General features: G+C 39.7%; 2 protein-coding genes across 13 annotated transcripts in view; one reads left to right on the forward strand and one right to left on the reverse strand.

Annotated features, from left to right (window-relative positions):
* Positions 1–17,922, reverse strand: part of BTD (biotinidase) — a 30,445-nt gene extending 12,523 nt beyond the window's left edge. Inside the window, exons 1-2 of the mRNA XM_030329007.1 lie at positions 17,850–17,922; positions 15,687–15,837 (exon numbers count right to left, since the gene is read on the reverse strand). Coding sequence (XP_030184867.1) covers positions 15,687–15,697 — 11 coding nt within the window. The 5' untranslated portion in view covers positions 15,698–15,837; positions 17,850–17,922. The remainder of the gene's footprint in view (positions 1–15,686; positions 15,838–17,849) is intronic.
* Positions 17,923–17,948: 26 nt separating this feature from the next.
* Positions 17,949–24,222, forward strand: part of HACL1 (2-hydroxyacyl-CoA lyase 1) — a 55,420-nt gene continuing 49,146 nt past the window's right edge. For 7 of the 12 annotated variants that reach the window (XR_003971674.2, XR_003971676.2, XR_003971675.2 and 4 more), the window contains exons 1-3: positions 18,083–18,259; positions 18,435–18,539; positions 23,771–23,811. Coding sequence is in view for 8 of the 12 variants with exons in the window: in XM_030329005.2 (XP_030184865.1) it covers positions 18,170–18,259; positions 18,435–18,539; positions 23,771–23,811 (236 nt within the window). In the remaining 4 variants the exon portion in view is untranslated. Of the gene's footprint in view, positions 18,260–18,434; positions 18,540–23,770; positions 23,812–24,222 lie in introns of those variants that run through there. The other 5 variants (XM_032594666.1, XM_030329000.2, XM_030328999.2 and 2 more) reach the window with 4 other exon arrangements.

The raw sequence follows: 24,222 nt of genomic DNA on the forward strand, positions 1-24,222 counted from the left end.
AGTTTACCTTAGGACACCAAATGAGCAATCAAAGGATTGTGACACTTGAATCTAACTATAAGTCCTCTCTCTTTTCCTCAAATGGGAAATTGTCTTCATAATTTAAGTCAAATAATACTTCTCCCTGAAACGCCCCGGGTATTTAATGTAAGAAGGTGCTTTCTTTTTCTTGCGTGGACAGAAAGAGCCCCTGCGGAGATGGAATCTACAGGTTCGCTGCTGCCACCATGTGGACAAACGGAGGATCACTGGCCCACGTTGGTTCGCTCTTAAGTCGCACAATAGCAAAGTGATCCTTGTGTAGTAAGTGGATGGTGTTTTTCCTGCTTTCCTTCTCATTTTTATTTTTTTTCTGCTTCCCACTGTAAAAGAGGTTTTCCAAGATGTGGGCTTCATGAAAACTTTTTTTATTTGCTATGCTTCCAGGACCTAATTTAGGACTGTATTCACAAGTCCTAAATTTGTTACCATCTCTTACCTTACAGTGGTGCACTTCATAGGATGTGACTGGATATGCAGTGACACAGCCCAGCCACACCGTGACAGGCAGCACAATGAATGGCGGAAATCTAGCTGAGTTAAGGGTTCTAGGGGAACAAAATTTTGTATCAACGCCACACTGACTTTTACATGTTACATGCTAACATTTTCGAATCATTTTCACCATCCATTATTTCATTTTATCTTCCTATCGCAGAAAGCAGTGGAAGTGAAATGGTAAAATTCTATTTTCACGGTGAGGGAAAACTCCAGCACTAGTTAGTAGTGAGAACAGACTGGAAACCAAGTCTCCTGACTCCTGGTCCAGCCCTTCTGGCACATGTTGAAGAACTGGGGCAATTTATCAGTCAAACGTTCAAAGACCACTGGGTAGTGTTCAATTTAGCCGCAGCAGAAACAGATTCCAAGTAGCACTCCCAAGGGAGAATCTGGGGGGTCAGACCAAAGCAGTGGTTCTCAAACGTGAGCATCCCTTCAGTCACCTGGAGGGCTTGCCCACACAGATCCCTGGACCCCGTGCCTAGAAGTTTTGATTCATCAGGTCTGGGACAGGGCCCCAGAATGTGCATTTTCTAACAAATTCCTAGGTGATGCTGATGCTGATGTTCCTGGCATGCAGTCATACCTGGAAACCCACTGGGCTAGAAGGTAAAGGCACACAGAACATATGTTCTGATTCCTAGATTTCCCTCATGTCAAGACATGATTCAGAACCTTTATTTCCTGAGTGCCTCCTCAACAGGGCTGATAGAATTGGGGCAGATTCCAAAGTGTTTCCACCATATTTAATGAAAATAAGTGGCAAAGTATTTAACACTCAAACTAAGGGGGAAAACTTCCCCCAAACAATCTGGGTCCATGTCAATGAAAGGATTCAGTGCTTGTCCTTAGCCTTAACAGAAACATCATTGTAGAACCAGGTTGTTGCTGGTTTTCATTTGTTTAAAGTTCCTGATTTTTTAAAGTTTATTTATTTATTTTGAGAGAGAGAGAGAAAGAGAGCATGCACAAAAGTGGGGGAGGGGAATTGAGAGAGAGAGAGAGAGAGAGAGAGAGAGAGAGAGAAGAGAGAGGGAGAGACAGAGAGAATCTCAAGCAGGCTCTGAGCTGTCAGCACAGAGCCCGATGCAGGGCTCAAACTCATGGACCATGAGATCATGACCTGAGCCAAAGTTGGACACTTAACCGACTGAGCCACCCAGGTGGCACCCTAAAGCTCCTGACTTTAAAAGACTAAAACCCAGACAATAGATAAATATTTTGTTATATAAATAGTTAATACATTTATACATTTAAATTATACACTTATAAATAAATAGGTAATCTGAAAAATCTCCTATATTCTGCAAAAACATATCAGTTTCCGTCTCAAAAACATAGCAGAAATCCTTAGGGGTCAAAATTGAACCACTGACGATGTAAGTCTCAAACTGGGTCCAGAGACTTTGTGGTCTGAGACTAATAACAAAGGAAAGAGCACACCCTAAGGTCAGGAACACGACAGGGATGTCCACTCTCGCCACTGTTATTCAACATAGTATTGGAAGTCTTAGCCTCAGCAATCAGACAACACAAAGAAATAAAAGGCATCCAAATCGGCCAGGAGGAGGTCAAACTTTCACTCCTCACAGATGACATGATACTCTATATGGAAAACCCAAAAGATTCCACCAAAAAACTGCTAGAACTGATCCATAAATTCTGCAAAGTCACAGGATATAAAAATCAATGCACAGAAATCGGTTGCATTTCTATGCAGCAATAATGAAGCAGCTGAAAGAGAAATCAAGGAATTGATCCCATTTACAACTACACCAAAACCCATAAAATACCTAGGAATAAACCTAACCAAAGAAGTGAAAAATGTATACACTGAAAACTATAGAAAGCTTATGAAAGAAATTGAAGAAGACGCACAAAAAAGGAAAAATATTCCATGTTCATACATTGTAAGAATATTGTTAAAAGGTTGATACTACCCAAAGTGGTCTACATATTCAATGCAGTCCCTATCAAAATAACACCAGCATTCTTCACAGAGCTCGAACGAACAATCTTAAAATTTGTATGGAACCAGAAAAGACCTGAATAGCCAAAGCAATCTTGAAAAAGAAAACCAAAGCTGGAGGCATCACAATCCCGGACTTCAGGACGTATTACAAAGCTGTAATCATCAAGACAGTATGTCCTGGAACAAAAACAGACACTTATATCAATGGAATAGAATAGAGAACCAGAAATAGGCCCATAAACATATGGCCAACTAACCTTTGACAAAGCAGGAAAGAATATCCAATGGAATAAAGACAGTCTCTTCAGCAAGTGGTGGTGGGAAAACTGGACAGCGACATGCAGAAAAATGAACATGGACTGCTTTCTTACACTAGACACAAAAATAAATTCAAAATGGATGAAAGACCTAAATGTAAGACAGGAAGCCATCAAAATCCTCGAGGAGAAAGCAGGCAAAAACATCTCTGATTTTAGCCACAGCAACTTCTTACTCAACATGTCTCTGGAAGCAAGGGAAACAAAAGCAAAAATGAAAGGGTTTGTACCCAAAATCTATAAAGAACTTATCAAACTCAATACCCCAAAACCAAATAATCCAGTGAAGAAATGGGCAAAAGACATGAATAGACACTTCTCCAGAGAAGACATCCAGATGGCTAACAAACACATGAAAAAATGCTCAACATCACTTATCATTAGGAAAATACAAATCAAAACCACAATGAGATACCACCTCATACTTGTCAGGATGACTAAAATTAACAACTCAGGCAACAACAGAGGTTGGCGAGGATGTGGAGAAACTCGAACCCTCTTACACTGCTGGTGGGAACGCAAACTGGTCCAGCCACTCCGGAAAACAGTATGGAGGTTCCTCAAAAAACTAAAAATAGAACTACCCTACGACCCAGCAATTGCACTACTAGGCATTGATCCACGGGATACAGGTGTGCTGTTTCGAAGGGACACATGCACCCCCATGTTTATAGCAGCCCTATCAACAATAGCCAAAGTATGGAAAGAGCCCAAGTGTCCATTGATGGATGAATGGATAAAGAAGATGTGGTTTATATATACAAAGGAGTATTACTCGGCAATCAAAAAGAATGAAATCTTGCTATTTGCAACTACATGGATGGAACTAGAGCGTAATACGCTAAGTGAAATTAGTCAGAGACAAATATCATATGACTTCACTCACATGTGGAATTTAAGAGACAAAACAGATGAACATAAGGGAAGGGAAGCAAAAATAATATAAAAACAGGGAGGGGGACAAAACATAAGAGACTCTATAAATACAGAGAACAAGCTGAGGGTTGCTGGACGGTTGTGGCTGGGGGGATGGGCTAAATGGGCAAGAGGCATTAAGGAGGACACTTATTGGGATGAACACTGGGTGTTATATGGAGGGAATGAATCACTGGATTCTACTCCTGAAATCATTGTTGCACTATATGCTAACTAGGATATAAATTAAAATAATAAATAAATAAATAGATGAATGAATGAATGAATGAATGAATACGTAAATAAATAAATAAATAAATAAGCACAGAGAAGGCTTCTTCCACTGCCAGTCAGTCTTCAGAGAAAAGAATGATGGGGTCACTTGCAGCCACTTTGCTCTTCTGGAATATTTATAGCTTCCAGTTAGGCTTTACCTTCTTCATCCTCTAAGAATGAATCATCAATTTCCCCAAAATGGGTCTCAGTGAATGTCAGCAAAGAATTATTTTTCAAAGTCTTTGGGAAATTTTTCCTTCATTTCTTTGCTGGACTACCTTCAACTAGAGGAACCACCTTCAGAAGAACCATCAGAAGAACCACCTTCTAGATAATGAGGACCTGAAGGCTGGACATCCAGAAGTAATACAACCAGTGCAAGGAAAATATGATGTCCCAAAACCTCAGGTCCAATTTTTCAGGGAAGATGTGCTCAGAAATGAGGGCAATGTAAAGACTCTTTGTGATTAAAAAAAATTTTTTTTAGTGTTTATTTATTTTTGATAGAGAGGGAGAAAGAGAGCATGAGCAGAGGAGGGGCAGAGAGAGAGAGGGAGACAGAATCCGAAGCAGGCTCTGAAGCAGATGTGGGGCTCGAACCCATGAACTGCAAGAACATGACCTGAGCAGAAGTTGGATGCTTAACTGACTGAGCACTGAGGTGCCCCAAGACTCTTCGTGATTATTAAGTGTATGGACACAACATGTCTAAGGGTGGAGTGGGTGAAACATCACTGTAAGTCCATCACCCCTGTGCTCTTACCTACCAGTGTTCAGGAGTGAAAATCCAAATCACAGAACCACGACGATGGTGGAAATGCCCTGGATGCAGACAATGAAGAACAATGGAATGGGCACCACAGCCAGGGAACCACACTCCCCAAGGCAAAAGAACAATCCTTAATAAAATGATCTGGAGGGGTGCCTCGGTGGCTCAGTCAATTAAGCAGCTGACTCTCGATTTCGGCTCAGGTTGTGATCTTATGGTTGAGTGACTTCGAGCCCTGTGTTGGGCTCTGTACTCACACTGCAGAGTCTTGCTTGGTATTCTCTCTCTCTGTCTCTCTCTGTCCCTCCCCTGCTTGTGCTCGCTCTCTCGCTCTCTCTCTCAAAATAAATATATAAACTTTAAAAAATCTGGAAACACTGAAAATAAATAACAGTAGGAAGTATGAAACAAACAACAAACAAAGCTAAAGTAAGACACAGCACTAAAGAAAACATGCTGAAGTCTACTTTTGCCTAAGGAGAAACCAGAAGTTATTACATCGCGCGGAAGGCACAGTCAAGATCACCAAGAGAGAAACAGCACAAAGCAGGCAAACAGGTCCAAATGTGATCCGTTCTGAGTACCTATAGAACATTCTCCTGACACAAACGTGGTGGGAACATGCAGGCGACCCCACAGTATGGGCAGGCGCTCACGGTATTCAGCTAGAGCACAGTACACAATCAAGAGTAACGGACTTTCCAGCCTATTCACTAAGTCGGTTGTCTTCTCCATCCACGGTATGGTAGAGGTGTAGAGAAATGGTTAGTATCTCCACCTTTGTCTCACTTCCTGGAGGCCCTGAGTAGTTTTGTTTGCTTCCGCTTTGATCAGATCAGTAGTTACTCGTGTGCCTTCTTCCCTCTGGTAAAGGTACCGGCTCAGCCACAGCTGCATCTCCTCCAAGCTCAGGGCTCTTTGGGGTTGATGGAAGGGTGGAGTTGGATGGGGAGGTTTCTGACTCTGCCATGATAGTTGGTGCTACATTCCTGAGCACTGGGGACAAAGCAGAGGGGAACAGTCTAGCTCTTCTTAGGAAAGAGCTTACTCCTAAACTTGAAGGGGATCAAGACCCAGAGTCAGGATTTAACCCAAACTGATTTTGTGCAAAAGCCTATATTCTTTTTATGCCAATGCAACTCAAAACAATGGGGGGAAGCATGTGATTGAATAAGTGATATTGGGATGACTGACTTACAAACAATTTGGAATGAAGTTTATTTTTTATTTTTTTTAAATAGCCCCAACACGGGGCTTGAACTTATGACCCTGAGATCATGACCCTGAGATCACAACCTGAGCTGAGATCAAGAGTCGGGCACTTAACTGACTGAGACACCCACGCGTCCCTGGAATTAAGTTTAGACATCTTAGGCCATATACAAAAATAAACTCAAAATCAAGAGCTATTTGAATGATAGGAAAACTAGCATAAATTAGAATTTGCCATCAGATATTTGATGAAACCACTTTCTAAAACCTGAAGGCGTTTAAACAACAGAAGAAACAGACTGACAAATTAAAATTTACATGCAAAATATAAACATCAAGACAACAGTCATAAACAGGCAATGAACAAGAACAGATATAAATGAGAAGAAAACAATCATAAACAAACACTTTGAAAGATTCTGAACTTGGGGGCGCCTGGGTGGCTTGATTGGTTAAGCGTGTAACTCTTGACTTTGGAGATCCAGCTGAAGGTCAGACACTGTGCTGACAGCCGGAGCCTGCTTCAGATTCTCTTTCTGCCCCTCCCCTCCCAAATAAATAAAATAAACATAAAAAAAAGACTTTGAATTTATGTACAAAATAGACATTAACTAGTATTAGTCCAAAGTATTAAATTTGTAAAAGAAGTAAGGTAAATTAGTAAAATGATAAAGAATAGCAATTTCTCACTGGGAAAAAAGTTTGACAATTTCTATTATGAATTATAGTCTACTTCTGGGACTTTATCCTAGGAAGTCATTCAAAACAAAAGTTAGTTGAAATGACAACATACCATGGAAGTAAAGAATACGGGCTTTTGAGTTTCAACATATGTGAGTTCAAATCCTGGCTACGATTTACTCACTATAGAACTTTGAGTAAATAAGTTATCTGTCAGTTAGAAATGTAAAGTGCTTAGTGTTCAAGAAGTGGAAGCCAGTTCAAATTGAAGAATAACTCCCAGCAGCTAAAAGTTGGAAACAAACAGTATTCAATATGAAGAAAGGTATGAAAATTGATGTATATAAACCAGGTGGAATATTAAGCAAACACGGAAAAAACAGTTATGAAGACTCTAATGATGGGCCACATTTAACATGTGCTAAATAAACATATAATAAATATCTTTCTGTATTTACAACGATAATAGCTAAGTAAAACATGTATACATGTGACCAAAGACTAGAAGAGAATGTGAATTAATGAAAACATGGCAGGTCATCTTACGGGGATTTAAAATATTTTCTTAAATGTTACCCTGTTTTTCTAATAAATGAAAAACGTAAGGGAAAAAAAAACAGCTGAGACTTCTGGCTTACAGTCTGGCATATAAGGAGCTTGGAAGGAGCCATTCTATTGTTTACAAGTAAAAACCTAAAAGATCTGAAAACCAACAACTCTTCGTAATTGTTTCAGAGAACTGAGGTCACGGGGCAAACCGTTGCCTCCAAAATTAGAGAGACAGACAGGTGGATACAGAGAAGCACAGAAACCTCTGTGGGAGCCAGTACTAGCACAGGAAAACTTCAACTGCAACGGACAAATTTTGGAGGCTCAGGGCAGGTAAGTCAGAGTTAAAAACTTCCGGCTTGGGGGGCTGGGTACCCACACTTTTGTGAGTTTTGCCTCCAAGAGCTCTACCAGGTTGTCCCAGTGAACACTGGGAAAAAATCTCATGTTTCTGGCAGGGAGAAGGGGAAAGTAGAGCATTCTGTTCTTCAGGAGGACTGCCCTCAAGAGAACCGAGCTAACCAATTAAGGTTTTATCAGAGCCTGACTGACCTGGAGGAAGGGGAAATACCCACCTCCAGCCCCGTCTCACCATCCTGTGAACTTGTGAAGTTCACAGTACAAGGCACGGGCTCACTGCAAGACAGTGCGACTTCCATACCCAATTCCACTCTGCTGCAGGCTGGAAGAACCACCCCAAAGCCCTGCCCCTTGACTTCATTTAAATTGCTTTGGCCTGGTGTGCCTGGGTGGCGCAGTCGGTTAAGCGTCCGACTTCAGCCAGGTCACGATCTCGCGGTCCGTGAGTTTGAGCCCCGCATCAGGCTCTGGGCTGATGGCTCAGAGCCTGGAGCCTGCTTCCGATTCTGTGTCTCCCTCTCTCTCTGCCCCTCCCCCGTTCATGCTCTGTCTCTCTCTGTCCCAAAAATAAATAAACGTTGAAAAAAAAAATTTAAATTGCTTTGGCCCCCAGCTACAAGGAAGGTGGGAAGAGTGCTGCATTACCATCTTGAATAAAATGAAGATTTTGCCAGATAAAATATAGGAAGCCAAGTTAAGCTTGACTTTTGGATAAACAAGTGTATTGGGACATACTTGTGCTAAAAAATTATTCATTGTTTATCTGAAAGTCAAATTTAACTGGGAGTCCTGCGTGCCCTGTTTTGTTTTTCTAAATCTGGCAACTCTACCCATAAGTGACCAACTAACCACTACCATGGCTTTTATGCTTATCACTTCCTTTAAAAGAAAAAAAAAGCTTTATGACCCAATGTGCATCCCTAGACATTATAGTTTAGTCTTCCTAATTTATTTTTTTTTTTTTTTTAAATTTTTTTTTTCAACGTTTATTTATTTTTGGGACAGAGAGAGACAGAGCATGAACGGGGGAGGGACAGAGAGAGAGGGAGACACAGAATGGGAAACAGGCTCCAGGCTCTGAGCCATCAGCCCAGAGCCTGACGCGGGGCTCGAACTCACAGACCGTGAGATCGTGACCTGGCTGAAGTCGGACGCTTAACCGACTGCGCCACCCAGGCGCCCCTAGTCTTCCTAATTTAAAAGCACTGATATATTGACGTGCCTGACTGGCTCAGTCAGAACAGCATGAAACTCTTGATCTCGGGGTCGTGAGTTCAAGCCCCATGTTGGGTGTAGAGATTACTAAAAAAGTAAATTAAAAAAAAAATTAAAACATTGATATAGGCTTTAAGTCTCTTTTAATCTAGAATTTCCTTTTTCGTCCCTTTTATTTCCATAAGACGAACTTGTTGAAGAAGCCTGTAGATTAGACCTGTAGATTTTCCAACAGAATGGGTTGTATTATTGCAAATGCATGGTGAGGTTCAAACTTTTCCTCTTTCTTTGCTATTTCTTGCCAATTGGCAGCTGGATCCAAGACTGGATCAGACTCAGTGTCCATCCTTTTGGCAAGGCTATGGGTGGCAGTGTGTATTTTCATCACGAGGCACGTGTCTAACTCTCTTCTCATAATCTTAGCACAAAACATTGATACTTAATGCCTTTATATGTTCATTGGGGATTGCAAAGTGCTAGCTTTCTAATTCCATCATTTTATTTATTAATTGGAATACTTTTTATAAAAAGACATTCTATTTTATCTGCTATTTGGTTATCTAGTGGTACAGTGCATACAGAAAAGGCAGGATAAATGCTAGATTCTCTCTTCCATTCTTTTTAAAATCAGTTTTCAAGACAATGAATTGGTTCTCTATTATTCTCTGAAGTTGACCAATTTTTTAAGATATCATTTATGGGCGGCTCAGTTGGTGGAGCATGCAACTCTTGATTTCAGGGTTGTAAGCCTGAGCTCCATGTTGGGTGAGGAGATTACTTAAAAATTAAAAAAAAATCTTTAAAAAATATCATTTACGAACTCATGTATTTAAACATATTTTATGAGTTTCTCTCCATCTCAATTATTATCATTATTGAAACTCAAAGTATCCCATCCTTGGCCAATGGCAGCCTCTTCACGTTAGCTATAGATTCTTCTTGATATTACCCTAGTAGTTTCTAATAGCTTTTCTGAAATCTGACATTAAACTATGTCCCAAGCTTCTCTTGCACATTCCTTGGCTCAGGTGTAGAAGTCGCCATTTCTCCAGAGAGCCTGGGTACAAAATTTATTCTCTGAAAAGACTAATGAAATTAAGCAAATCTCCATCAAGATTGATCAGGAACAAAAGTAATAAACAGGCACGTGAACATAAAGAAAAAATTAAAAGGGAACATAACAAAGATTTAGAATTGATTATCTGTTACTCTGGAACAAATGTATGTTGAATGGATACGTGGATGAAACACGTAACTTTCTAAGAAAATAAAATTTACCAAAACTAAGTCCAAAAAAGAAAAAAACTAAGCAGACCAATTATCCAAGAAAAATTAAATTATCAAAGGCTCCTCCCCAGAAGCACCAATCTTGGTCTACTGTTTAGGGGAATTCTCCCAAACATTCAAGGAAAAGATACATACTGTATTTTTTTTATATGAAGATATTTACACCTATGTATTTTATACAAACTGTCCCAAAACTTTTAAAAAAGATTGTATAACCTTGATACCCACACTAGATAAGGATAGTTCAAGAAATGAAAATAATGGTTGACTCTCACTCTTAAACACAAATATAGAAAGTCTAAATAAAAATAATAGCAAACTGAATTATGCAATGTATAAGAAGAAAATCATCATCATGACCAAGCTAGGTTTATCACAAGAATGATAAAGCATTTAATATGAAAAAGTATATCAACTTAATTCACTGTATTAACAGGTTAAATGAAACAAAAATGCCACTTATCAGTGCTTCTTATCTATATTGTACTGGAGGTCTTAGGTAGTGCATTAAGCTAAGAAAAAGAAATAGAAAAGATAAAAGACCAAGAAAAGAAAAAACAAACCTTCATTGATTCTATGATTATCTACAAAGAAATCCAAGAGAATCCATAAATAAATTATTATAATTAATATGAAAGTATAGTAAAATAGTTACATTTAAGACCAACATACGAAAATTAATTGCATTCTAATACAGTGGCCCCCTAAAACTAGAAAATGCAAAAAAATCAATAAAAAGTTAGGTGCTTAGGAATAAATATAGCAAGTATAATGAAATATTTTTATTGAAAGACATTAAAGAAGAATAAAATAAATGGAGAGATATGCTTATGGCAAAAAGACTCAATAATATAAAGACATTGTTCTATCCAAATTAATCTATAAATTCAATATAATTCCAATTGAAATTCTAATGAGTGTTAAACTGGAATGCGATAAACTGATTCTATAATATGTAGAAAAAAGACCATGAATAGATCTGGTAGGCAGAATAACGGCCCTTTAAAGACATTCTAATCCCCAGAACCTGTGAGTATGTTGGTTACATGGCAAAAAGGGAATTAAAGTTGCTAAAGATGCTAAAGTTGCCTGGGTGGCTCGGTTGGTTAAGCATCCAACTCTTGATTTTGGCTCAGATCATGATCCCAGCATCATGGGATTGAGCCCACATTAGGCTCCATGCTGAGTGTGAAGCCTGCTTCACACATATACACACATATATACATATACACACATATATATACACACATATATACATACACATATATATACATATATGTACATATACATATATATACATATATATTATATATATTATATATGTGTGTATATGTATTTTTAAAGGTTGCTAAAGAGCTGACTGTAAAATAGATATTATCCTGGATTATGTAGGTAGGCTCAATGCAATCACCAGTGCCTTTATGAGTGAAAGTAGAAGAGGGAGAACCAGAGGGATGGTAGCATGAGAAGGTTTAGGCCTGATATTGTTCACATTGCCAAGAATGTGGGAAGCCTCGGGGCGCCTGGGTGGCGCAGTCGGTTAAGCATCCTACTTCAGCCAGGTCACGATCTCGCGGTCCGTGGGCTCGAGCCCCACGTCAGGCTCTGGGCTGATGGCTCAGAGCCTGGAGCCTGTTTCTGATTCTGTGTCTCCCTCTCTCTCTGCCCCTCCCCCGTTCATGCTCTGTCTCTCTCTGTCCCCAAAATAAATAAACGTTGAAAAAAAAAATTTTAAAAAAAAGAAAGAATGTGGGAAGCCTCTAGAAGCTAGAAGGAGTCTCTTTTAAGGCCTCCACAAAGGAACGCAGTCCTGCCAGCATTTTGATATTATCCCAGGGAGACCCATTTCAGACTTCTGAACTATAGAGCTATAAGATAATGCATTTATGTTGTTTTTAAGCCACCAAATTTGTGGTAATCTGTTATAGCAGCAATAGGACATTATAGCAACTGACAAGGTGTTTTCAAAAGAACAAAATAGAAGGACTTCCCTACCAACATAAGACTTATTTCAAAAAAATTAAGAAAGAGCAGAGTACAGAGACAGCCCACATACATATATGGAAACTTGATAATATAACAGAGATGACACTATGGATCATTGGGATAAGAATGAACTATACCATAAATGGAAAATGGATATTTTGGGAAATTGACTAGCAAAAATGGCTAGCAATGATTCCTCTCTCCATATTCATGTTTCTTTATCATATCACTTTTAATGCCATCTTAGTCAGAGTCTGAACTCGGCCATGTAACTTGCTTTAGCTGATAGGATGTTAGCAACCATGATATACAAAGGTTCCACAATGGGGTTTGTCCCCTTTTGCAATCTGCTGCCACCAACTGAAGAAGCCCAGGGACACCTGTTGAATGATGAGAGATAACTGGTTCAGTAGCAATATACCTGCCACCCCAGTGGGTAACCAGTCAGCTTCCAGTGGCAGAGTGACCTAGCAACTGACCACGGGCACATGAAGGAGCCCAGCTGAGTCCAGCCTCACAAGACTATAAATTAAATAAATGGTCGTTGTTTTAAGTCACTGAGTTTTAGAGTGATTAATTACACAGCAAATCTAATTGATATAGATATTATATGGAAAAAACCCTTGGAATGATACCTTCCATCACATGTAGAAATCAATTCCAGGTAGGCTAAACTTTTTGATGAAAATATAGAAAAATAAATCTCATCCCAGGTTAAGGAATATTTTCTCAAGATACAAAGAGTATAAAACAGAAAGGAAAAGAATTGTCAAATGTGATCACACCCCAAAACCCCACAACTTTGCACCTCAAAAGTAACTATAAACAAAGTTAAAAGACAAAGTATAAGCATTCAGAATATATAAAGAATATCTACAAATAAATAAGAAAAAGATAAACAATCCATAAAGAAATGGGCAAAAGATATAAAAGAGGCAATTGACAGAATAAGAAAACCCAGATGGCATATCTATACCTGTATCTTCATTAGTAGTCAGGGAAATGCAAATGAGAAGCCATTTCACATTCACGTAGATTGGCAAAAATTTCAAATTTCATGATTGAGAATGTGGAGAAAGGGGACAGAATGTGGGACTATCAATTGGTACAGTAACTTTGGAGACCAATTTGGCAATATCTAGTAACACTGATGTGACCCGCCCCTAGCCACATATACACAAAAACTCACACAGGCACACCAGGGGAGAAATTTGTTTATAACAATGAAAAGTTAAAGATAACCTAAATGTCCATCCAGTAAAGAATGGATAATGTGAAGGGTGCCTGGGTGGCTCAGTCGTTTAAATGTTCAACTTTGGCTCAGGTCGTGATCTCATGGTTCCTGAGTTTGAGTCCCACATCGAGCTCTGTGCTGACAGCTCAGAGCCTGGAGCCTGCTTCAGATTCTGTGCCTCCCTCTCTCTCTCTGCCCCTCCCCCACTCATGCTCTGTCTCTCTCTGTCTCAAAAGTAAATAAAAACATTAAAAAACTAAAAAAAAGAGAGAATGGCTAATGTGGGAATTATAAACACCAAATTCAAGATAGTGGTTACCTCTATGGCACAGGGGGTGGAAAATGCACTGGGGAAGGGATCCACAGGGAGCTTCACTGTATTTTTAATGAATTTCTTGAGCTAGGGGCTGGGTACATGTGTATGAATCCATCTCTGTTCCCATTCATGGGTTTGAAAGATGCCGTAAATGTTAAATATAAACAAACTTTAAAGCGAATAAAACAGTATGTCACAGGTAAGCTCCGAAGGGGAACTCAAAGGTTATGACACAGAAGGAAGTTCAAGGGCCTAAACTCTTAATCAGGAAGATGTCCCTCACCTGGGATTACACCCCAGCAGTTCCATTCAGAACCCCGGGAATCATTCAGAGATTCTGCCCCAGAGTGGATTCTTTGTTTTGCTCACATGAGGAACAGATTAAAAGCAAAACAAAACAATAAGGTACACTTTTAAAAGCTAAGGAAAGGGACTGTAATGAAGGCTAATGGCGAAACAGAAGAAACAAATGAAAACAGAAGCATTGAACTATTGCTACCATTTTTCATAAGTGATAGCTGTCCCCCACCCCACCCCACCATGGGCCACCCCCAAGTGTGGGGTTCTATCATACTGAGAAATATTGGATTACGGTTTCTAAGCCACTTGAGATAAATCTCTTACATCCTCATAGCATGACACACAGTTGTCACCATTTTCTGGTGCGCTTTACATAAAGTAACATGTTTATTAGTGATTTAACGATTGCTGAAGTCAAACCACCCCAAATTTAAACTGAAAAAACAAACAAACAAACAACCAAACACACAATGGACGAAGACACAGCAATAAGAGGGACACAATGTTTCTTCAGTTTCTGCCCAACTGTGTTTCCCACTCCAGGTCTGGGTCTAGCTGGCATTCAAATGTAGAGAAAAGGTGCTTGTGTGTCCTAGCCAAGGGCAGAAATCCAACCTTTCTCTAGGTCACAGACAACTGGGAAAAAAACCCAGTACCCGTCCTCGAGTACCCGTCTCCCAGTAATAGGCATTAAACCTGTCCCAGACACCTCAATAATAAAACTGCTTTTCACTGGTTTTGCTTCAAGCCTATTTCTGAGCTTTGGTACTTTGCAGTCCATCAATTTAATGAGAAGCAAAGATCAACTTAACCTATTTTATTTAAAGGACATTTTATTTTATATTTTATTTTCTGCTCTAATTATGTTCACACATTTTTTTTATAGCACATTTCTTGCTGTACGGTTTTCAGTGTTGGTTTTAAAAAGAGTATTCTACATAGATATCCTTTTTTCTTTTTGTTATTGTTGCTTGCTTTTTGTTTGTTTTTAAGGTACTTAGTTTCAGCTTTCTTTTATTTCAGCCAATTTTCTTTTCTTTTCAGCCATTCTATAATATATCACAAATAACCCTAATTCATTTCTTCACTTGATAACCAAACACTTCACATCTTGATAACATGTTTGTGAGACAATTTCTTATAGGTTCAGCTGGTGTTTTGCTTTTTAAATAATCACAAGGATTTTTAGTGTCTTTGTTTACTGAAATTAAAACATACTATCATAATTTGGGGGCCTGAGGAGTTACTATTACTTTTAGAAACTGCCTTTAGAGAATATATTTTCTCTAGGCACTATATTTGCAACTCTTAATAAGTTACCTGGTTGCCTGGATATTCTCTTTACCCAGATGAACTTGGGCATAGACACTTTGATGACCACCTCTGCTCTTTGTTTGTTTATTATTTTATTTCTTTAAGTAGCCTTCACACCCAGCACAAAGCCCAATGTGGGGCTTGAACTCATGACCATGAGATCAAGACCTGAGCTGAGATCAAGAGTCAGACACTTAACCAACTGAGCCACCCAGTCATCCCAGCTCTGTGCTTTAGAGAGCATATTATCATTGTGTTAGCCTTTTCTTTAAAAAAAAAAAAACAAACAAAAAAAAAAAAACAACTCAGACTTATTCCTCCTTTGACCTCATTCCATGGATAAAGAAACAAAACCAAACAAAAAAATTCCAATAAAACATGCACCAAATAAAATCCCATGCCTACCACCAATCAAAGTAATAAAGAATGTGGTTAATGCTTACAAAGTTTGCATGGAAGGGCCTGGATAAATCACAGCAGAATCCTGTAATCACAATTGGATGGAAAGGAGTTGCTCTCAGGGCTTGCTAATCCTGGGGACAAGGATCACTTGTGCTGAATCATCCGACCAAGTACACAGTGGAACGTTGTACCCTGAACCAAAGATACAAAGGTGAAAGCAAGTTTAAATAGTCTCATTGACTTTTCCCCTTGCTAAAGGCCAGAATCCAGTCAGTTGAGAATGTATCCTTTTTGTAAAACCCATTAATCTAAATTCAGGGGACTTGTTCCAATTCATGGCACAGTTTTCACCACACTTTATGTGGAGTGATTTTGTCCATGATTCTTTTGACACAGAAGTAGACACAAGGTCCCATGAATGGACTAACGATCTACACGGTCTGTGCTGCCAAGTAGCCTTGAACCTGTAAATCCAAACGAATCAACAGTATTACTTTGGTAACAGGCAGTCACACATTTCATTGTTAACTAATGCTTCAACCATGAGTACAGAGCTAGGGGTTCCCAAGTCAGGCTGCAAATCAAAATTAGGTAGCAGCTTTAAAAAATATATAGGTGCCTAACTTGTCCTAACTCACTGATTCAGAAAATGTGGTGTAGGGCCTAAGCAACTGCATTTTTAAAAAGCTTTCCAAGTGATTCTGATACAATGGTAGTACAGACTCTCACATAGGTGTTGATATAAACAATACTACCTGATAGAGGAGGTCCATGCTTCTCAGAGACGGGAGACAAAGAACAGGACTATTCAAAGCCACACAAAGAACATTTTGCATCTTTCTGGAACATCAATTTCACTTGACTGGTAAGCTTAAAATGTCATTTTTATTTTGGGTGGCGATTACATAGGTATAGCCAATTGTCAAAACTTCTTTATGACCTGTACATTTAATTGCATGTTTATTTTACCTCATAAAAAGATAATACTTATATTAAAATATGGATACATTTTGGAGTGGAAATGCAACACCTGCATTTATATTTTAGAGGAACTCTGAGACATCAAAGAAATCTCCCTTTTTGATCGGCTACCTTAGGCTAGGTCCCGTATCCAGGGAGGTAACTATTTCACTCTCTTGTCTTTAGAGTGGGAGGTTAGGGCTTGAACCGCCAAAAAGAAGACCTTTTGGAAGGGCCCATGACTACAGTTAGAAAATCTCTGGATTTAGGAATCCTTTCCCTTCCAGTGCTTTTCATTCATTCCTCTACCCATGATCCACTCCCTTCTCCTCTGTCTACCTTCCACATATTACTTGCCTTTTTGCTTTGAAACACTCCAAATCCTCAAAAATTTAAAGTTCCACTCTTTGTTATGGAGATTTTATTACTGAACCGGTGGTTTCAGGACCTGGACGGAGACCACACCCTCAGAAATTGCACTACAAACATCTTTTTCGCTCAAAAATGCGTTTTAAAAGGTTATCAAGCTACAGGGACTGGTGGTAGACAGGGACTAAATCTAAAAATTATGAAAACCCACATTTCCTGATTTTGGAAAGACAAGAATGGAGAGTGGAGAGGAAGAGTGGGCTAGTCGCAAGGGTTAGAGAAAACAATGGTCAAATGTAACTAGGTTCAAGGGTTCCTTCTTGTCTCTTGTAGCCTAAGGGCTAAACAGTGAGTAAAGTACAAGCTGGGGATTCTGAAGAATGGGATGGGTTCAATGGCTCTGGGCAAAATTACTTTGTCTTTTGGTTGGGAAATTCGGTGTCCCCATGTATATTGGGATAAAGAGTAAATCCGTTTATGGATTTAACTGACGTGTACTATTGACTATGTTTCACGAACTACATAGTTGTGAAACTTCTTTAGTTACAAAAGAGCGTGTAAACCAAAAAGCGTGTAGTAAACGCCTAGTACACAGCAGACGTACAAGCACAATACGACCGAAACTCAACTTTGCACTAGGCTAGGCTCCACCCAGCCCACCCGGGTCCCAGCAGCCTTTGCGAAACCTGCCTAGGCCCTTAGGGCGCCCGGGGGGGGGCGGAGGCGAGAGCGCCCGCCACGCCCCCTTCCGCTAGTGCTCCTAGCCCTCCTTCCGCTCCTACTCTGCGTGTGCTCCACTCGCCTTAGCGAACCCCCAAATGCCTCCGGAGGGTAGGCACAGAGGAGCTACCGGCCTCAGAGGTTCCGCGTCTCACCTGCTTGGCATAGGTCTCAGCCTCCTGCTAGTCCCGCCTCCTTCTGGCACTCTGGCCCCGCGAATGGAGGAGCTGGGAAAAGGGCACGGCTCTGATTGGAGGAGTGTGTTTACATTCTCAACTCACGCTGCGAGCCGACGGATTTAAGCCCCGCCTTTTCCTTCCCGCTTTTCAAATTGGTTGGTTGCCTTCCTCCTTGTCAGTCAGAGGAGCGGTTTCCACAATTGGTGAGCGGCTGTCCCCCCGACTTTATTTTGCTGGGCGTCTACGTGTCAGCTTGATGTTTGACTGAGAGAGTATCTCCAAGTTTTAGGTGGAAGATGTCGGAGACTAACAGAGCCGCACGTAGCGACGGAGACGAGGAGCAGGTTTCTGGTGCTGAAGTCATCGCCCAGGCCCTGAAAACGCAAGTACGGTGGACTCTCCTACGGAAGCCGGCGGGGGGGCGGAGACGTTGTCTTGGAGACAAGGAGAGGGGTGCGGTGGGAGGTGGGGAGGTTTTCCTTGAGGCTTTCCTTTTAGCGCCCCGGGAGGGAACGGTGTGGCGCGGGCCCGGGCATTTACTCCCCTGTTCTTGGCCCCCAGGATGTAGAGTACATGTTTGGCATCGTAGGCATCCCAGTGACCGAAATCGCCGTTGCGGCCCAGAAGATGGGCATCAGATATGTCGGGATGAGGAATGAGCAAGCGGTGAGTATGGACAGTGGGGGGCCGAAAGCGTTATTGGGAATGATTGATAATAGCAGCAGATATTCATCGCAGACACTCAACCCTTACCACCGTTCTTCAAGCAGACCAAGCGCAGCAATCCTATGAAGCAAGAACTGTTTTTGTTAATCCTAGTTGACACAGAGAGGTTGAGTAATTTGCCCGAGGTGACAAGTTGCTAGTGTCAGAAGCCAGGATTTGAACCCAAGTATTCTGGGGTCTGGAGTCCATGCTCTTGACACTACACCGGGTCGTTCTCTGCCAAGTCTAGAGCGTTGGAACTGAAAGGGACACTTTTCCTGGTCTGAATTCAGTCCCTCTGTCCTCTCATAACTACCTGTTATGATGTATTTCTTTCTGTGTATTATTTGTCTGGTCTGACTTCCCTATTAGGCTGTGAGATCCAGGAGAGCGGGGATATTATTTCTTCTTGACACATCTGTATCCCCAGTACCTAGCACATGATAGGTGCTCAGGCCTTTCCTAGAGATGAATGGGTGAAGACCAAGGCTCTCATGTCATATGGTAGGTGGCCCTGCAAGGTAATAGGTTCACAAATGGTAAAGCCATGATTAGAACTCTGGTGTCCTAAATCCCAGTCCAGTCCACTGCATCATGCAACCACTCTTCCTAGAGGCTTATTTGGAAGCAAAAGAAAGGAAGATGAGACATTTTGTCAACCCAGTCTTAGTGCTTACTATGTGCTGGTTTAAAAGATCAAGAAACTACTTCTGCAGTGTCATACCCTGTCAGTCCATCTAAAGCTAAGTATTCCTGCTTTGCGCTCTCACTGTTTGTTGCTCTCTAATTCAGGCTCTTACCATCTGTTGCCCAGACAGCTGCCTTGACCTCCCTAAGTGGTACCCTTTCTCTGCCATCACATGTAGGCTCCTAGAGAGCAGGAGTTGTAGTTCATTTGTTATATCCCCGGAGTGCCTGGCTTGTTTGGGGCTTTTGCATGATGTAAATGCTTACCACATTGTTTATTAATTCAATGGCAGGCCTTAAGTGTAAGATTTGAGGAGTATGGGTTTTTTAAAATCTTAAATCAGGTCTTGAGTTTGTATCATTTCTTTCTTCTTAGTTGGAACAATATTCTATTCTGTCGTCTATGTGAGAAAATAAGGCTATTGACCTATTAATAAGTCAGTAAGTAAAATGTAATAAAATAACTTATATTTTACTGTTTTTTTATGAAGGTGGAATGTTTGGTTTCTTCTTCAAACACCAAATATTTATTGAGTACATACCAGGTACTGGTGTATAAGTCTTCTTCTGACTATTGGAATGAGTCACATGACTGAGGGAAATATATATCAGGAATGTATTACAGGTATCTGAAACCCATGTCTGATTTTGAATTCACTACCTTTTCCCTCCAGATTGGCTCTTCCCTCTGTATTCATGATTTGAGTCGGTGGCACTGTGATTCACCTAGTCAGTCAAGCAAGCCCAAATCTAGAGGGTTATATTTCAATATTTCCTTCAGGAACCAGGTTTAGTTGTGATCTTTAAGTTTGGGAAGGTGAGGTAATTATAATAGTATAATTATAAATGTATGTATAAGGGGCACCTGGGCGGCTCAGTCAGCTAAGCATCCAACTCCTGATTTTGACTTAGGTCATGATCTCATGATTCATGAGATCGAGCCCCATGTCTAGCTCTGGGCTAACAGGGTAGAGTCTGCTTGGGATTCTCTCTCCCTCTCGCTGCCCCTCTCTGGCTCACATGCATTCTCTCTCTCTCTCTCTCTCTCTCTGAAAAATAAATAAATAAAACAAAAAATGTATGTATAAGGAATGGTGCATATAGGGGCGCCTGGGTGGCTCAGTCGGTTAAGTGTCTGAGTTCAGCTCAGGTCATGATCTTGTGGTTCATGGGTTCGAGACCCTGTCGGGCTCTGTGCTGACAGCTCATAGCCTGGAGTCTGCTTCAGATTCTGTGTCTCCCTCTCTCTTTTTCCCTTCCCTGCTTGCACTCTGTCTCTGTCCCTTTCTCTCAAAAAAAAAAAAAAAAAAAAAAAAAAATATATATATATATATATATATATATATATATATATATATAAAGGAATGGTGCACATAAAAGATGACTGGTTCTCTCTGAGTGGGACAGAGAAGATTACCCGTGAAGGCAAGGTTTGTTCATGCTGTTCCATCAAAATAGCTTAAAGGCACAATGAGCTGTGAGACTGAATAGGTAGACTAAGGGGAGGTTGTAGAAAATCTATGGCTGGAAAAGGAATGTGGACTTTTTTAGTAGGCATTGAATGAGACCTGAAAGGTTTTTCGAAATAGGTGGGAGACATAATTAGATTTGTACTCTAGAAATCATGGTAGTACAGAGTATGGATCAGCAGGGCAGCTTGAAGTTTTATTTCAGTCCCTGCAATCTCAGTGGAGGGCCTCCGTAGGTCCCAGGTGCTTTACTGGACATATGGAATATGGAGGTGAATGACATACTTTCCTTGTACTTGAGGAGCTTATAACCTGGCTGTGGAGACAGACATAAACAGACAATTTTATTATAATGTGATAAGTGCTATGATAGAGATATATTCTGGGTGCTACGGAAGTCCAGAAAAGGGTACTCAGCTCAGCCTTAAGCTTCAGAAAAGGTTTCCTGGAGATGATCCCTGAGCTGTCTTGAAGTATGAGTGGGCATTAACCAACTAGGAAGGAGAGGACAGGCTCTTCTGGAGATGATTCTTAGATGCGGGCTTGCTTAACTGACTAGGGGGATCCCAGCACCGCTGACTCAGATCGGGAATACAGATGGAAGAACTAATTTGGAGGGAAAAGGTAATGAATGCAAATTTGATGACTGAGATGCCTGTAGGACGTTCCCGGTACGTAGTCCCCTCAGTCAACCTGACTCTTCACAGTACAGTACTCAGGAAGACTTAACTAGTGCCTGAATTCAGGGTAATGACAGGGTGATGAAAGGAGAGTGTGAGAACAGATTCAGAAGCCATTCAAGAGGCCGAAGAGGACTTGGCGTCCAATTACGCGTTTGTGCTAAAGAGAAAGGTGTAGTTGGTTGCGGATGGTTGTGACCTGGTGGTCTTTCGTCAGATCCTTAGCGTGATCAAGACATACGCTGACTGGCTTTCCAGGGAGGAGGCACACTGTTGGGAATGTGACAGTTACTGAGGACTAACTGTGCAGGCAGTGTTCTGAATGTTTTACATATATGTTAACTGATTTCATCCTCAGAGCAGTGCTGTCAGTCATGTTCATTTTATAGATAAGGAAGCCAGGGTACAGAGGAACTTGCCAAAACTACACAGCGGAAAGGAGAGGAGCAAGATTCGAATCAAAACAATTCAGTTCTAGAGTCTGCTCTCTTAAGTACTACACACAGCATTCTGCTTGTGAGTGGAGGTAATTTGGTAGAGAAATACATGTTTTATGATCATAAAAAGAGTTCCTTTCAGCTTTTGACATTTGCTACCAGAAGGATATAATTTTTGGTATATGTTGTTTTGTATTTTGCATTCTGTAGCAATATTTCTTACCCCGCTTTAATAAGTGGACAGTGTTCTTCAGTGTTCAGATTGCACCAGACATTATGTTTTATGCACTTGCATTTTTGGAGTTGTCTTATTACTATCCTGTGTGAATTTGGTCTTGTGTGCAAAAGGGAAAGTGATAAGGGCCAGTGGAGAATAGTAACAAAGAGACGGCATGGAGCCTGTGTGCCCTTTCTTAGTTGGGCATATGGTAGTGGTAGCAGTTAAAGATTCTTAAAAATTTATTTTTAATTTTTTTACACTTATATCCTAAACGTTTATTTAAGTTAAGTCTACTACACATAAAATTGAGTGGAGTTTAGAAAAATATCATTTTTATTACTATTTCTAAAAAAAAAAATGAGAAGAAATAATACTAGAAAAAGATGTCTCAGACTAAAAAAAAGGATTTATTTGAGAGAGTATTTAGCAGTTTTTCAGGTTATCTTGTATTTAATTTAGCACCTCCCCTTTTTCCTGTGCATTTGAAAGGTAGTTTAAAAAGTAAAACCTAACCAGGGTGCCTGGGTGGCTCAGTTTGTTAAGCATCCAACTTCAGCTCATGTCATGATCTCAGGATTCATGGGTCCAAGCTTCAGATATTCTATCTTCCTCTCTCTCTGCTCCTTCCCGGCTCCCTCGTTCCCCTCAAAAATAAATAAACATAAAAAAATAAAATAAAAAAGAAAAGTAAAAACTAACCATATGGAGGCCATAAAGGGAATCTCAACAAATCTTCAAAGATTGAAAACATACAGTAAAAAAAAAAAAAAAAAAGAAAACATACAGTATATGTAACCTGACAGCGTAGAAATAAATTCAGTAACAGAAAGATAAGTAGAAAATCCCCAAACTTGAAAGTGAAATAACATATTTGATACTTGGTAAACGTTTTTAAGGATTGGTAAAATCTAAAAAACTTTAGGGCAGAGTGGTCAAAAATGAAAGAGAGAAAATACAAATTACTAATAGCAGGAATGAAAAAGGACACATCACTATGAACCCTGACTAACCAATGGGTTGAGGAAGAAATCACAGCAGAAAATAAGAAATATTTTGAATTGAATGATATAGAAAAGATGAGATTTCAAACTTGTAAGGTAGAGTTAAAGCAGTTCTTAGAAGAAATAGCTTTAAGTAAATCTATTAGCAAAGAAGATTTTTAAAAATCCGTGCTTTAAGCTTATATTTTAAGAAGCTAGAGAAAGAAAACCGAACTAAACCTAAAATGAAAGGAGTAAAATAATGAATACAAGAGCAGAAATCAGTGAGATAGAAAACAACAGTAGAATCTAATGGTAGAATCAACAAAGCCAAAAATTGGTTCTTTTAAAAGATTAATAAATTTGATAAATCCCTAGCAAGACTGATGAAGAATAAAAGAGAGAAAACATAAATTGCCAGTATTAGGATTGAGAGAGAACATTTCTGTTGATCTTGCAGATATTATTAATAATAATCTAAGAGGATATTATTAATAAACTAGATGATATAGACAAATTCCTTGAAACACTAAGAGCTAGATTAGATACCTAAGCCATTACTTGAAATTTACAGGTAGAACATTACTTACTAAAACTGAAAGCGTTCCAGTTCCTCCTTTACCACTCTGTTCTAGTTTTTTATTTAATAGTAAATATTTATACGTGTACTTACTGTAATGATCCCAGTATGCTTAAGTCCCAGTATTTTTTCTTTGTAGGCTTGTTATGCTGCCTCTGCGATTGGATATCTGACAGGCAGGTAAACTCAAGTCTATGTTTTATTTCTGTTTCTTTTAAAGGCTGTCTTAAACAGAGTTTCTTAAGAAATTACTTTGTGAATATAAAATGGCAAACTGAATTATATATGGAGATACTTTTTCCTTGAGTGTTCTGAAGTTAGAAAGTCACATCTAGGGTAAAGCATTCAAATTAAATTTTTAAAAAAGTTGAGGCAGGTCATTCCATTTCAGAATTACTTTCTGTCAGATATCAATTGACATATTTATCTATTAAAATTTTTTAAAGATATTTTTCCACATAAAAATGTACTCCACGTCAAAAATTTGCTTTTGTATACAGTTAAATCAGTGGGGGCCAAATATAACCTCTTTAAAACATGAAGAGGTTCAAAATATGAAGAAGTTAGTGAAATATAGTGTGAAGATGATGG

Source organism: Lynx canadensis, chromosome C2 (assembly GCF_007474595.2).
Source record: "Lynx canadensis isolate LIC74 chromosome C2, mLynCan4.pri.v2, whole genome shotgun sequence".
NCBI lineage: Eukaryota > Metazoa > Chordata > Mammalia > Carnivora > Felidae > Lynx > Lynx canadensis.